At 44.4% G+C, this 14,938-nt stretch overlaps 1 protein-coding gene across 14 annotated transcripts in view; it reads left to right on the top strand.

Moving 5' to 3' along the window:
• TCF4 (transcription factor 4) overlaps positions 1-14,938 on the top strand; it is a 99,518-nt gene that overhangs the window by 57,373 nt on the left and 27,207 nt on the right. The window contains exon 1 of one of the 14 annotated variants that reach the window (XM_054053954.1): positions 7,177-7,322. The exons of the other annotated variants lie outside the window; for them this stretch is intronic. Coding sequence (XP_053909929.1) covers positions 7,263-7,322 — 60 coding nt within the window. The 5' untranslated portion in view covers positions 7,177-7,262. Of the gene's footprint in view, positions 1-7,176; positions 7,323-14,938 lie in introns of those variants that run through there. 14 annotated transcript variants of the gene reach the window in all.

Genomic DNA, 14,938 nt, shown 5'->3' with positions numbered 1-14,938 from the left:
TCCGTTAACGAAGCGGTCGCGTTTGCCCGGGAATCTTCTCGCTGGATTGATTGCTTTTCCAGCCAAGCGAGAAACGAGCTAAAAAAACCCCATCAGGATTGGGAAAACTATGGAGAAGAAAAATGACAGGAAGAGCTCCAACAACAATTAACGTCGTTAAACGCCGCGAGAAGCTCCCCTGACAGCTTCTTGGCACGAAGGCGGCGGCGGCCGACGGTGCCTCCTTGGGCTTTGCGTTGTTGTTTTCTCTTGACGCGGTGGCTGCTCCGTCCCTTCGGAGATCCTTAAGGTTCCTTCGACCCAACCCGGTCCATGATTCCATGAGCTCCACGGTCCCTTCAACCCTAAGGATTCCATGATCTTAAGGTCCAACCCAACCCATTCCATGATTCCCTGGTCTTTAAGGTCCATTCCATCCCAAACCAGTCCATGATTCTCTCATCTTTAAGGTCCTTCCAACCCATTCCATGATCTTTAAAGTCCTTCCAACCCACTCCACGACCTTTAAGGTCCTTCCAACCCACTCCATGAGCTTTGAGGTCCCTTCCACCCCACTCCATGACCTTTAAGGTCCTTCCAACCCACTCCATGATCTTTAAAGTCCTTCCAACCCACTCCATGACCTTCAAGGTCCTTCCAACCCACTCCGTGATCTTTAAAGTCCTTCCAACCCACTCCATGACCTTCAAGGTCCTTCCAACCCACTCCATGAGCTTTAAGATCCATTCCATGATCCCTTCCAACCCATTCCATGATCTTCCATCTTATCTTTAAGATCCTTCCAACCCACTCCATGACCTTTAAGGTCCTTCCAACCCATTCCATGATCCCTTCCAACCCATTCCATGATCTTCCATCTTATCTTTAAGATCCTTCCAACCCACTCCATCACCTTTAAGGTCCTTCCAACCCATTCCATGATCCCTTCCAACCCATTCCATGATCTTCCATCTTATCTTTAAGATCCTTCCAACCCACTCCATCACCTTTAAGGTCCTTCCAACCCACTCCATGACCTTTAAGGTCCTTCCACCCCACTCCACGATCTTTAAGGTCCCTTCCAACCCACTCCATGAGCTTTAAGATCCATCCCAACCCATTCCATGATCCCTTCCAACCCATTCCATGATCTTCCATCTTATCTTTAAGGTCCTTCCAACCCACTCCATGACCTTTAAGGTCCTTCCAACCCATTCCATGATCCCTTCCAACCCATTCCATGATCTTCCATCTTATCTTTAAGATCCTTCCAACCCACTCCATCACCTTTAAGGTCCTTCCAACCCATTCCATGACCTTTAAGGTCCTTCCAACCCACTCCACGATCTTCAAGATCCCTTCCAACTCACTCCATGATCTTCCCGATCCCTTCCACCCCATTCCACGGTCTTCCCGATCCCTTCCACCCCATCCACAACATGATGGTCACGACCCCTTCCCGCCCATTCCATCCCTCTCCCATCCTTGACGTCTCTTCCCGCCCTCCAAGAACCTCCTTTCTCCTTTCCGAGGGCCTCTCTTCTCCCACCTTTTCCCATCCAACCCCACGGAGCTCCTTCGGCCGCTCGGCGGCTCTCCTTCCTTGGGTTCCACCTCCTTTCGCCGCTCATTTTGGATTCTGAGGAGCTTTGAGGTGGGGTTGTTTTTTTTCTCTCTCCTGGTAGGAAACACCCGTTTCCCTTTTTGACCTCGGAGCATCTGTTCTTCTCTTTATTTTCCCGTCTCCCTTTGGCATTCGGGAGGTGTGAACGTCTTTCCGATCTGTTGAATGCTATTTAGGGATATTTATGATCACCTCGACGTGACTTGGAGAAGGAAGAGGAGGGGGGGGAAACGCACGGAGCTCCGTGGTGGAGCCGAGAGGAACCTCTTGGGAGGAGGAAACAGCTTGTGTTCACCATGTGCTTCCTGGGACAGTAAAAAGAACAAATCGGATGGAACGCCATGGCTGGAATGCACAAATGGACCTGGAGAAGCTTCTGAGAACCTCACCTTCCATTCCAAGCTGGAAGATCGGTTGAACGTGGACAAGGTGGCCACCAGCATCCTGGCTTGGAGCTGCCGGGGGTTGGTGTCCCTCCCCGGTGTTGAATGTTGGGGTCGGTTTGGACCTCCAAGAAGGACCTCGAAGGGTTGGAGAAGAGAACGGAGCTGGAGGACAAAGGCTTCCGAGAGGCTGAGGGACCTGGAGCTGCTCAGCCTGGAGAAGACGAGGCCGAGGGGAGACCTCAGCCCTGGCTGCAACTGCCTGAAAGGAGGTTGGACCCATTCTCTGATCTTTAGGGTCCCTTCCAACCCAATCCATGATTCTCATCTTTAAGGTCCCTTCCGACCCAATCCATGATTCTGATCTTTATGGTCCCTTCCAACCCAATCCATGATTATGATCTTTACGATCCCTTCCAACCCAATCCATGGTTTTCTGATCTTTACGATCCCTTCCGACCCATTCCATGTTTCTCTGATCTTTAAGGTCCCTTCCAACCCATTCCATCATTCTGATCTTTATGATCCCTTCCAACCCAATCCATGATTCTGATCTTTACGATCCCTTCCAACCCATTCCATGTTTCTCTGATCTTTATGGTCCCTTCCAACCCATTCCATGATTCTCATCTTTACGATCCCTTCCAACCCAATCCATGATTCTCATCTTTACGATCCCTTCCAACCCAATCCATCATTCTGCCCTTTAAGGTCCCTTCCGACCCATTCCACGTTTCTCCCACCTCGAAGGTGGCCTCCAAGCCAACCATTCCACGATTCTCTTTAATTCCTTCTGCTTTCGATCCCGATTTTTTTTTGGGGGGGGCGCTCGGCACCTCTTTGACTTCTTCTGTGCCTTTCCCCACACCTTCACCTCTAAGAAGGATCCACCAACCCAACTTTCTCCTTCCCGTTCTTCATCCAAACCCCCTGGAAAACCACCGGCCGCAAAGCCTGGATTTGGGAGGAACCCTGGAAGCGAGCGCGGCGCCGCGAGGGTTAACGACATATGCTGTCTAATTAGGAGATGCATTAATGATTATGAATAGGAAATGAGGGAAGAGAAGAAGAAAAAAGGGACTTTGGAATCCAAAAGGACAACGATTCGGAGGTGGATTTAACGGAGAAAGACCTTCTCGGAGCGGAGCGGTTGTGACTGTGGCACCAAGAAGGTAAAGCCCATCCGTTGGGTCCTTCCGATTGTTTGGTTTCCTTCGAGATCCATCAAAGCCGAGCTGGGAGCCGGCAACAAACATTAAACACAGTAAGGAGGCAATTATGTATGCATGATTTCATCTGCAACTCATTAATATGCAAATGTATTCATATGTTAGTTACTAAATTAAAAATGCAAAGAAGCCCTTATGGTGATTCTCCAATTTTTTGGGGTTGTTTTCCTCGGAGGCGGAAAGAGAAAAAGGTGGAAAAGAAGGAAGTTTTGGGGGAAACCTGCGGCGTTCGGATGGTGGAGAACCTGTTGAGCGCCCAAAAGCCCCAAAATAACACTTTTCGACCCTCAAAATCGAGGGAGGGGGAAAAAAAAATATTCCTTTTTGTTTTTTCCCTCCGACCGTTTGGAAAGGTTTGAGGTCGGAAGGTGGCGGAGGAAAAGGTTAACGAGGAATCTCGGAGATGGGCACCAATTATGGAGGCGATGGGTAAAAATAGATCCAAGCGCGGCACAAAGGGGTCATTGTTGGGAGCGCTGGAGTTGAACGGAAGCCAAGTCCACCCCCAAGGCCTCCTCGGAAGGGTTTGGCACCGAGCCCTCGCCGTTCGGCTCGCACCTGCGGCCAAGGAAGATGGCGGAGAGGAGCCGCGCAGGGCTTGGAGCCACCAAAAAAAAGGAGGACAAGAGGCGGGAATCGCCTTTTTCCCGACCTCTGCTTCCATAGTGGTCTTTTCCTCCTCCGAATTAGCTCCAGCGAAGGCCCTTCCGGCAGCTCCGGTGGCGAGAGAGGAGCTGAGCGCTTCCTCCAGGCCTGGAGAGGAGGTGGAGGACCTTTGGGTTGGTGACTCTTGGAGCTTGGCTGCCTGGAAGAGAACCGGGGCTTTCCTGGAGAAGATGGAGAGGTGTCTCCTGCGCTCGGGCTGCGGAGATGCCATCGGGCGGATCTCCCTCCCGGGCACAGCGAGAGGACATCGGCGTGTGGTCCTCCTCCTCTTTCTCCTCTTTCTCCTCACTGTGACCTCTCTTTGGCCTCAGACCTTCCCCCTGTCCCCTCCTGGTGGAGCATCATCTCCTCCCCTCGTGGTGGAGCATCATCTCCTCCCCTCGTGGTGGAGCATCATCTCCTCCTCTCCTGGTGGAGGATCATCTCCCCTCGTGGTGGAGCGTCATCTCCTCCATGGTCTCCTCTCTCTGAAGGTGTGGACCCGCCACGGTTGGGGTGTTTTGGCCCTTCTGTGCAGAAGGCGGTGGAGGGGTTCCACCCGGGACCTCGTTAGGTGGACGCCTCGGGAATGAGGTGTGTGATTATCCCTGGAATGTTGTCCCCCCCCAACCCTCGGGGACCTCAGTGAGTGGGAGAACCATCTCTTGGGGTTCTCCGGGGGTTCTCTTGGGGTTCTCCAGGGGTTCTCCGGGGGTTTCCGGGTGCCTAACGAGGGGTGCGATGCAAAGGGGCATCTAACGAACGAGGGGCACAGTGAGGCCGGGGGGCAGCTGTGCCGGCAGATGGGGGACACCCGGGAACGGGGAAAGAGAGGGAGAAAGGGAGAAAGAGGGAGAAAGGGAGAGAGAGAAAGAAGGGAGAAAGAGAAGGAGAGAAAGAAAGAAAGAAAGAAAGAAAGAAAGAAAGAAAGAAAGAAAGAAAGAAAGAAAGAAAGAAAGAAAAAGAAAGAGTGAAAGGGAGAGAAAGGAAAGGAGAGGAAGGGAGAGGAAAAGAAAGGAAAGGAAAGGAAAGGAAAGGAAAGGAAAGGAAAGGAAAGGAAAGGAAAGGAAAGGAAAGGAAAGGAAAGGAAAGGAAAGGAAAGGAAAGGAAAGGAAAGGAAAGGAAAGGAAAGGAAAGGAAAGGGAGAGGAAAGGGAGAGGAGAGGAGAGGAGAGGAGAGGAGAGGAGAGGAGAGGGAGAGAAAGAAGGAAAGAAAGAAGGGAGAAAGGGAGAAAGAGAGAAAGAAAGAGAAAGAGAAAAGAAAGGAAAGAGAAAGACAAAGAAAGAGAAAGAAAGAAAGAAAAAGAAAAGGAAATAAAGAAGGAAAGAGAGAGAAAGAAAGAAGGAAAGAAAGAAGGGAGAAAGGGAGAAAGAGAGAAAGAAAGGAAAGAGAAAGAGAAGGAGAAAGAAAGAGAAAGAAAGAGAATGAGAAAAAGAAAGGGAAAGAAAGAAGAAAGAAAGAAAGAAAGAAAGAAAGAAAGAAAGAAAGAAAGAAAGAAAGAAAGAAAGAAAGAAAGAAAGAAAGAAAAGAAAAAGAAGGAAAGAGAGAAAGAGAAGAGAAGAGGAGGAGAGAGGAGAGGAGAGGAGAGGAGAGGAGAGGAGAGGAGAGGAGAGAAGAGAAGAGAAGAGAAGAGAAGAGAAGAGAAGAGAAGAGAAGAGAAGAGGGAAGGGAAAGAAATAAAGGGAAGAAAAAGTGGAAGAGAAAGGGAAGAAAGAAGGGGAAAGAGAAGAAAGAAAGGGGGAAGGAAAGGAAAGGGGGGAAGGAAAGGGGAAAGAAGAAAGGAGAAAAAGGGGGAAGAAAAGGGAGAAAAAAGGGGAAGGGAGGAAAAAGGGAAGGGAGAAAAAAGGGAAGGGAGAAAAAAGGGGAGGGAAAAGGGAGAAGGAAAGGAAAAAGGGGAGGGAAGAAAAAGGGAGAACGGGGAAGGAAAGAAAAAGAAAAAAGGGAGGAAGGGAAAAGGGGAAGAAAAGTGGGAGAAGGAAAGGAAAAGGGGAAAAAGGGAGAAGAAAAATTGGGAAGGGAAAAAAGAAAGGGAAGAGAAAGGGGGGAGGAAAGGGAAAAGGGGAAAAGAAGAAAAAAGGGGAAAAGGAAAAATGTGAAGGAAAAATAAGGGGAAAAGAGAAGAAAAAGAAGGAAAAATAGAAAAGGGAAGGGAAGAAAAAGGGGGAAAAGTGAAGGAAAAAGGGGAAAAGGAAAAAGGGGAAGGGGAGGAAAGGAAAAAAGTGAAGGGGAAAGGAATGGGGAAAAGTGGAGGGGGAAAAGGAGGAAAAGGGAAGAAAAAAGGGAAGAAAAAGGGGGAAAGGAGAGGAAGGAAATGAAATGGAAAAAGATGAAGGAGGGAAGTGAAGAAAGAAGGGGAAAGAGAACAAGGAAAGAGGGAAAGAAGGAAAGAAAGAGGAGAAAAATAGGGAAAAGGTCAGGAGAAAACGGGAATAAAAGGGGAAAAGGAGAAGACGAATAAAGGGCAAAAGGAGAAGAGGGAAAGAAAAAGGGGAAGAAAAAAGTGATGGAAAAGAGGAAGGAAAAAGAGGGAAAAGGAAAAAAGGAGGAAAGAGGGATGAGGGAGGGAAAAAGGGAAAGAAAATGAGGTAAAAGAAGAAAAAGGGGAAGAAAGAAGTAAAAAGTGGGGGAAAAGTGAGGGGGGAAAGGAGGACAGTCGGAAAGGGGAAAAGAGTGAAGAAAAGAGAGGAAAAGACGAGAAAGGGGAGAAAAAGGAAGGGAAAAGGAAGGAAAAGGGGAAAGGGAGGGAGAAAGGGGAAAAGGGAAGAAAAGGAAAAAGGGGAGGAAAGAAGAAGATAAAAGGGGAAAAGGGAAGAAAAGGGGGAAAAGGGGAGAAAAACAGAAAAAAGGGGGAAAGGAGGAAAAAAGCAAAACGAGAGGAAAGGGAAAAGGAAGAGAAAGGAAAAAGATGGAAAAGGAGAGAAAGGGGAAGGAAAAAAGAAAAAGGAGGAGAAAAAGAGGGGAAAAAACATGGAAAAGGGGAGAAAAAGGGGGAAAAAGAGGGAAAAAAGGAAGGAAAGAGGCCAAAAGAGAAGAGGAAGGGAGGGAGAAGGGGAGGGAAAGGGTGAAAAGGAAGAGGAAGGGGGAAAAGAGAGAAAAAAAGAGGATTTAAGGGGAAAAAAAGGCAAAAGGAGGTAAAGGGGAAAAAAAAAGCGGGAAAAGGCGGGGGAGGAGGGAGGGGGGAGGGGGGAGAGGGGGAGCGCGCGCCGCCCCCGCCCTTCCCGCCCCCCCCCCCGCGCGCTTTGGTCTCGCCCTCATTTGCATGCGGCGCGCGCCCGCCGTGCGCGCGCGGGGCGGGAGGGGAGTGAGTGTGGGGAGTGGGGGGGGGAAGAGAGCGAGCGAGCGAGCAGAGCGCGGTGAGATGCGAAGCGGGAGGAGGCAGAGAAAGGAGTTGGAGCCGGGACCATGTACTGCGCCTACGGCATCCCCGGAGGGGCCCTCATGTACTACTGCAACGGCAAAGCGGTGAGTGCGCCGCTCGGGAAACGCCACGAACCCTTCTTTGCGCCGGGGCTGGAGCGCGCGGGACCCGCTCGGAGGGATTCGGACCCCCTCTGAGGGATTCGGACCCGCTCGGAGGGCTCCGCACCCTCTCTGAGGGCTTCCGACCCGCTCTGAGGGCTCCGGACCCCATTTGTGGAGCTTCGGAGCCGCTTTTCCTGCTTTTCGCCCGAGTTTTGGTGCTTTTCACCCGGTTTGAGCGGTTCGGAAGCAGTTTGGGGGGTTTGGACGCGGTTTTTAGGGGCTGTCGCCTCATCTGTAGTGGCTTGCGCCGCACTTTTAGTGTTTTCCACCTCACTTTTAGGCATTCGGAAGCAGTTTGGATTGGTTTGACCCTATTTTTAGTGGGCTTCGCCCCGTTTGTAGTATCTTTCGCCCCATTTTTAGTGGCTTTCGCCTCACATTTAGTGTTTTTCACCTCAGTTTTAGTCATTCGGAACCGGTTTGGATTGTTTTGACCCTATTTTTAGCGGTTTTCACCCTATTTTTAGTGTCTTTCACCCCACTTTTAGTGTCTCTCACCTCACTTTTCGTGTTTTTCACCCCACTTTTAGTGATTTAGAACCAGTTTGTATTATTTTCACCCCATTTTTAGTGGTTTTCACCTCAATTTTAGTGTTTTTCTCCTCAGTTTTAGTGTTTTTCACCTCACTTTCGGTATTTTTCACCCCATTTTGATGTTTTTCACCTCACTTTTAGTATTTTCACCCCATCTTTAGTGTCTTTCACCCCATTTTTAGTGTTTTTCACCTCACTTTTAGTATTTTTCACCCTATTTTTAGTGTTTTTCACCTCACTTTTAGTATTTTCACCCCATTTTTACTGTCCTTCACCCCATCTTTAGTGTCTTTCACCCCATTTTTAGTGTCTTTCACCTCACTTTTAGTATTTTCACCCCATTTTTAGTGTCTTTCACCTCATTTTTTGTGTTTTTCACCTCACTTTTAGTATTTTCACCTATTTTTACTGTCCTTCACCACATCTTTAGTGTCTTTCACCCCATTTTTACTGTTTTTCACCTCATTTTAGTGTTTTTCACCTCACTTTTAGTATTTTTCACCCCATTTTTAGTGTCTTTCACCCCATCTTTAATGACTTTCATCTCATTTTAGTGTTTTTCACCTCACTTTTAGTATTTTCACCTCATCTTTAGTGTCTTTCACCCCGTTTTTAGTGTCTTTCACCTCACTTTCTGTGTTTTTCACCCCACTTTTAGTGATTCAGAACCAGTTTGTGTTGGTTTGACCCCCTTTTAGTGGCTTTCACCCCATTTTTAGTGGCTTTCACCCCATTTTTAGTGATTCTCGACCAGTTTTTAATGTTTTGGACGTGTTTTCTGGTGGTTTGGACTCATTTTTAGGGGGTTTGGACCCATTTTGTCGTCGCTTGTACTCAGGTTTAGGGCTTTTGGACCCGTTTTATAGTGGTTCAGACCTACATTTAGGGTTTTTAGACCCCTTTTTAGTGATTTTGAACCTTTTTGTTGTGTTTTGTACCCATTTGGTAGCAGTTTGGACCCATATTTTGGGGTTTTGAACCCATTTCAAATATTTTTGAACCCATTCCTGGTGATTCAGAACATTTTTGAAGTGTTTTGAATGCATTTCATAGTGTTTTGGACCCATATTTACTGTTTTTTACCTCATTTTCAGTGATTCCAAATCAGTTTGTGGTGTTTTGAACTCATTTTATAGTGATTTGAACCCATTTTGTGGTGGTTTGGACCTATTTTTAGTGCTTTTGGAGCCGTTTTTAGCGATTCCAACCTAATTTGTACTATTTTGAACCCATTTTATAGTGGTTTGGACCCATTTCGTAGCGTTGGAACCCATTTTGTAGCAGTTTGGACCCATTTTTACTCTTCCTGAACCCATTTTGTCGCGTTTCGAACCCATTTTGTCGCGTTTCGAACCCATTTTCACTGTTTCTGTGACGTTACTCCTTCAAAACATAAAGCTTTGGCTCCTCCGGGTGGGAAAAGTTCACTCCTGGGACTCCGTCACCCGATTTTTTTTCCCTTTCGTGGCGTTATTCCTTAAAAAAATGAAGGATTTGCTCAAGTCCGGCCTCGAAAAGTTTGGCTTTCGGTTCAAATAGAGCGGAAGGAATAGGATGCGCCGAGCCCGGAACGCGGCGTTCCCTCCCTCCTGTTCCATCAACCTCTTTCCGGGAACAAATAACCCCCTAAAATCCCTTTCCAAGTACAAATAACCCCCCTGAAATCCCATTCCTGGCGATTCCGCTCCATCCTTCCTTCCAAATCCCAACAAAACTGCTTAAATCTCCCAAAAAAAGTGGTTTAGGAGAAGCCAAACAGGCTTTATCCTGCTGTTCGAGCTCGGATTTTCCCAGTTCTGTGGAAAAAAAGTAGGATTAAAAACCTTAGAACGGGAAATCCGGAGGGGAATTTCTGTGGAAATAACATTTTGGAGCGTCGAGATGGGGAAAAACTGCTCGGATTTGGCTTCTTTGCCATTTCTCTCCGGGTAACGGAGCTGGGAACGCAGTTTGTGGCTGGAGCAAAGGAATTATCCTGGTTTTTTGGTGGTTGGGATTCATCCGGCTGGGATGGAAGCGGCGCAGCTGTTGGGATAATCAGGATTTAATTCGGATTAAAGCCATTTATCGGGTGGGAATGATATCCCAGGCGAGGAATGCAGGCCCGGGGGGGGGGGGGGGGGGCGAAACTGGGAATCCGGCCAGGAAAAAGCATGGAATTTAGTATGATAAAACATAAATATTTGGGAATTTTGCTTTTATTCCCTTTATTTGAGCCCCTTCTTCCCATTCCAGAGGGATTCGGCTCTTCCTGACATTCCCACGCATGGCTTTAAAGGCCAAAAAGTTTCCCGGTCGCTGCCATACGACAATAAATCCCGGGAATCAGGATTCCTGCGAGATAAACGGCGTTTAAGGAGGTTTTGGGGGGATTTGGGGATTGTTTTTCCCTATTTTTGTTGGTTTATGGGGATTTTGGGAAGGAATTAATCCCAGAAACATAGGGAGCGGCTCCGTTGGCGGTGGGAGTGTTGTCGGGAATGCTGTTCTCCATCCGGAATGTCATGCCAACAGCTTGTCTTTACTGAAAAATCAGGAATATCCCCTCACCGCCCAACGAATCCCTTCTTTTTTCATTCCAGAAGGTGGGAATGCATCAAATCCAAGAGCTGGGCTTCATTCCGGATGTTGGGAAGCCACAAAAAAGCCGAAGCCGTGGCGGAAAGCGGCTCCGACGCGAGTTGAGGAAGAGGAGGGAGGGGAGAAAGTATTCCAAAGGGAATTTTGTGGCTATAGAGGCTGCATTGTTCCCACAGAACGAGGAGCGCATTCATTATTCCCAATGAGGCGCCGCTTCCAAACTTTTCCCTGTACAAAAAAAAGTTGGGAATTCCTTCTTTTTGCTTTCATTTTACCTCTTCAAACCCCCTTTTAACTCCCTCCGGCAGCGAAATGCCGAGTTCTCCCTTGGGAATCAACAGAATGAGGGCAAAAAAAACCCCTTCTGGAATCCAAAAAGGTGGAAAAATAAGGAAAAAGTGCCATAAACGCAGGTTTTTCGGGATGGATTTTGTGCCGGAGGGAGTTGAGGGCGAGTGTTTCGTGCCGTTAACTCTTTAGTGATGCTCCATCCGTCGCTTCCGAAAGGAATAATTGATTTGAGTAAACGTAAAACCAGCAGGGAAAAAATTGCGGTGTTAAGTATGGATAAGAAATAGACAAAAGAGGCTCAAAATTCCTCCAAAAATAGGGAAAAAAAGGGATTTCTTGCTATTTTAACCCTTGGAAGAGAGGCGGTGTTTCTTTTCCATCGGGAAATCGCTCGTCACCTGCTCTGATGCTGCTTTGCGGTCTGCTTATTCCATTTCATTTTGGGAATTGCTGCTTTTTCCATCGTTTTCCCTGAAATATTTGGGATTTGGAGTGAAATTCTGGAAGAGGGGAAGGAAACCCCTCCCTATAGCAGTGTTTTCTGGGTGCTTTCAGCTCGGTGGGTGTTGAATTCTTGGAGTTACGCTTTCTCTTTTCCGAGCTTCCCAGCCTTTTCCCAACTGGGTTTCCAAAGCTTTCGATCCCAACTAAACTCAACGTTCAGGAGCTTTTCTTTGGTTATATTCCATCTTCTCATCCCAGCCGGAAGCTTTTGGACTCCCTGCTGAGTTGGGAGATGCCTCCGACTCCTCCGCGGTGGCGTTCCTGCTCCAAGGATTCCATGGATTAGTGACCAGGGAGGACTTGGAGCTGGTATGGGGTCGGTGGAGAACGTCCCTGGAGAAGGGAATGGGGAGATGGGAGCACGAGCGTCTTCTCCGGGTGGGAATATTGCGGCTAAACATCATATTTATTAAGAATTTATAAGATGAGGGAAGGATTTGGGCCCCGGGAATGCTGGATTCACGGCTCCGGCATCGGTGGATGGAGAATTCCGCCTGCCGCAGGAGATTGGGATGGGGAAAGCGGAATATTGGGAGGACATTCCCTATATTGGTGGCCATTGAGGAGGTGATTTGTCCAAATGGGAGGAATTTGAGGTCTGGATCGATGAAATGGATGGAGATCATTAAGTGGAGGGGCAGGGGGGGAAATAAAGAGAGCTATGAATGGCATTAGAGATCAATTAGAGAGGAGTTAATTCCTATGGCAATTAAATTAGGGATAATAAATTCGGTATCGATTAAATGAGGGAGAAATTCTCTATCGATTCAATTAGAGAGAAGGTAAACTGTCGATTAAATTAGAGAGAAATTCCATTTCGATGCAATTCCATAGCAATTCATTTCCATATTGATTTATTTCCATATTGATTTATTTCCATATCGATTTATTTCCATATCGATTTATTTCCATATTGATTTAATTCCATATCGATTTATTTCCATATTGATTCAGTTCTATATCGATTCAGTTCTATATCGATTCAGTTCCATATCGATTCAGTTCTATATCAATTCAATTCCATATTGATTCAGTTCCGTATCGATTCAATTCCTTATCAATTCAATTCCATATTGATTCAATTCCATATCAATTCAATTCCATATCAATTCAATTCTGTATCAATTCAATTCCATATCGATTCAATTCCATATTGATTAATTGGAGATAAGTTCTCTATTGCTTCAGTTCTATATCAATTCAATTATATAGCGGTTAAATTCTATATCAATTAAATTGTGTATCAGTTCCATTGTATATCATTAAATTTTCTATCGGTTAAATTATATCTCAGTTAAATTCTCTCTCAAATTACCTATGGATTGAATTACCTATCAATTAAATTCTCTATCGATTAATTTACATGTCAATTAAATTCCCTCGGAGTTAAAATGATATAGAGATGAAATAAAATGGTGGATATAGGGATCTATCGGAAAGAAAACGAGGGATCTATCCGTGGAAAATTAGCTGTGTGTATATATAAAGAGAGATTATATATATGTGTATATAAAGAGAATAAAACAGGATATAGCGTTAGAATAAATCTATATAGACTGTTATAGACAGAATGAATCAATATATGGTTATAGACAATAAATCAATATATATCTATGGTTATAGACTATATATACGTGGTTATAGAGAGAATAAATTATATACGTGGTTATAGAGAGAATAAATCTATATACGTGGTTATAGAGAATATATGTGGTTATACAGAGAGAATAAATCTCTATGGTTATAGAGTGAATAAATGTATATATAAGGCTGTATAGGGAGAATAAATCTGTATCTGTGGTTATATAGGGAGAATAAACCGAGATAGAAGGTTATGGATCTAAACCTGGGTATATAGGGATCTGTTTAATAGAAAACTGCATGTATAGGTGAAATAAAACAAAGTATATTGGGGTGTCGGTGAAATAAAGCTGCGTCTGTAGTGCTAGGAGGGAAAGAACCAGATAGATAGGGAGTGTTCTGGAGGAATAACTATATAGAGGGATATAGGTGATAGAAAAGTGTATATAGGGCTGGATCTGATGGAAACTACGGCTATAGGTGTGTGTTTAATAGAAAACGATGGCTATAGGTGTATATTTAATAGAGACCTATGGCTATAGGTGTGTATTTAATATAAAACTATGGCTATAGGTATATATTTAATAGAAAACTACGGCTATAGGTGTGTGTTTAATAGAAAACGATGGCTATAGGTGTGTGTTTAATAGAGAACTATAGATATAAGGATATATTTAATAGAAAACTATGGCTATAGGTGTATATTTAATATAGAACTATAGATATAAGGATATATTTAATATAAAACTATGGCTATAGGTGTGTGTTTAATATAGAACTATAGATATAAGTATATATTTAATATAAAACTATGGCTATAGGTATATATTTAATAGAAAACTATGGCTATAGGTGTATATTTAATATAGAACTATAGATATAAGGATATATTTAATATAAAACTATGGCTATAGGTGTGTGTTTAATATAGAACTATAGATATAAGTATATATTTAGTAGAAAACTATGGCTATAGGTGTATATTTAATATAGAACTATGGCTATAGGTATATATTTAATAGAAAACTGTGGCTATAGGTGTGTATTTAATAGAAAACGATGGCTATAGGGATATATTTAATAGAGAACTATAGATATAAGGATATATTTAATAGAAAACTATGGCTGTAGGTGTGTATTTAATATAAAGCTATAGCTATAGGTGTATGTTTAATATGAAGCTATTTATAACTGTAGCTATAGGCGTCTCTTTGCTATAGAACTCGATCTCGGGATGTATTTTAGCTCTGTCCCTATATCTGGAGTTTTATTCCACTTCTCCCCCTATGGCTGTGGTTTTCTTTTAGCTCGATCCCATATCTGTTTGAGATAAAGCTATAGATAAGGATGGGTTTGATATGAAATGATAGCTATAGGGATGTATTTAATAGTAAACGACGGATATCGGCGTATAGTTGATATAAAACTGTAGATCGAGGGATGCATTTGATATAAAAGTATCGATATAGGGGATATAACTGAAATAAAACTACATATTTAGGGCCATATCTAATATAAAAGGAGAGATATAGGCACAGCCTAAAGAACTCTATATAGATAATGCTCTTTATGGATAAAAAAGTATCTCTATAGGTCTCTGCCCACAATAAACCTCTTATCAATAAGGATTTATGTCTTATATAATGGGGTATTTATCTGGAGAGCTACAATAAATCTATATATACACCTATAAAAAGCTACGTTTGTAGGTATATATGTGAAAATAAAACCATATAGAGCCATCGAGCTAAAATCAAGCGATGGATAGAAGGAATATGAAACTACGGGTAGGGATAGAGCTGGAATAAATCAATATATGTAGGGATGGAGCTCAATTAAATATATATATATAGGCATATATCCCGAATAAATGAATTTATATAGGGGTATAGCTCGAATAAACCTCTGTATATGAATATATACCTAAAATAAAGGTTGATATAGGGATATAGCTCAAATAAATCCATCTATATAGGGATGTATGGGAAATAGGAATGGATATATAGGGATCCGTCACAACTAAATCGATGTATATGGGTCTGTATGGCAAATAAATTGATATAGAG

The sequence above is a fragment of the Cuculus canorus genome, chromosome Z (assembly GCF_017976375.1).
Source record: "Cuculus canorus isolate bCucCan1 chromosome Z, bCucCan1.pri, whole genome shotgun sequence".
Lineage (NCBI taxonomy): Eukaryota > Metazoa > Chordata > Aves > Cuculiformes > Cuculidae > Cuculus > Cuculus canorus.
Note: the sequence above shows the minus strand (reverse complement) of the source record. Positions and strands in the feature narration are given on the sequence as shown.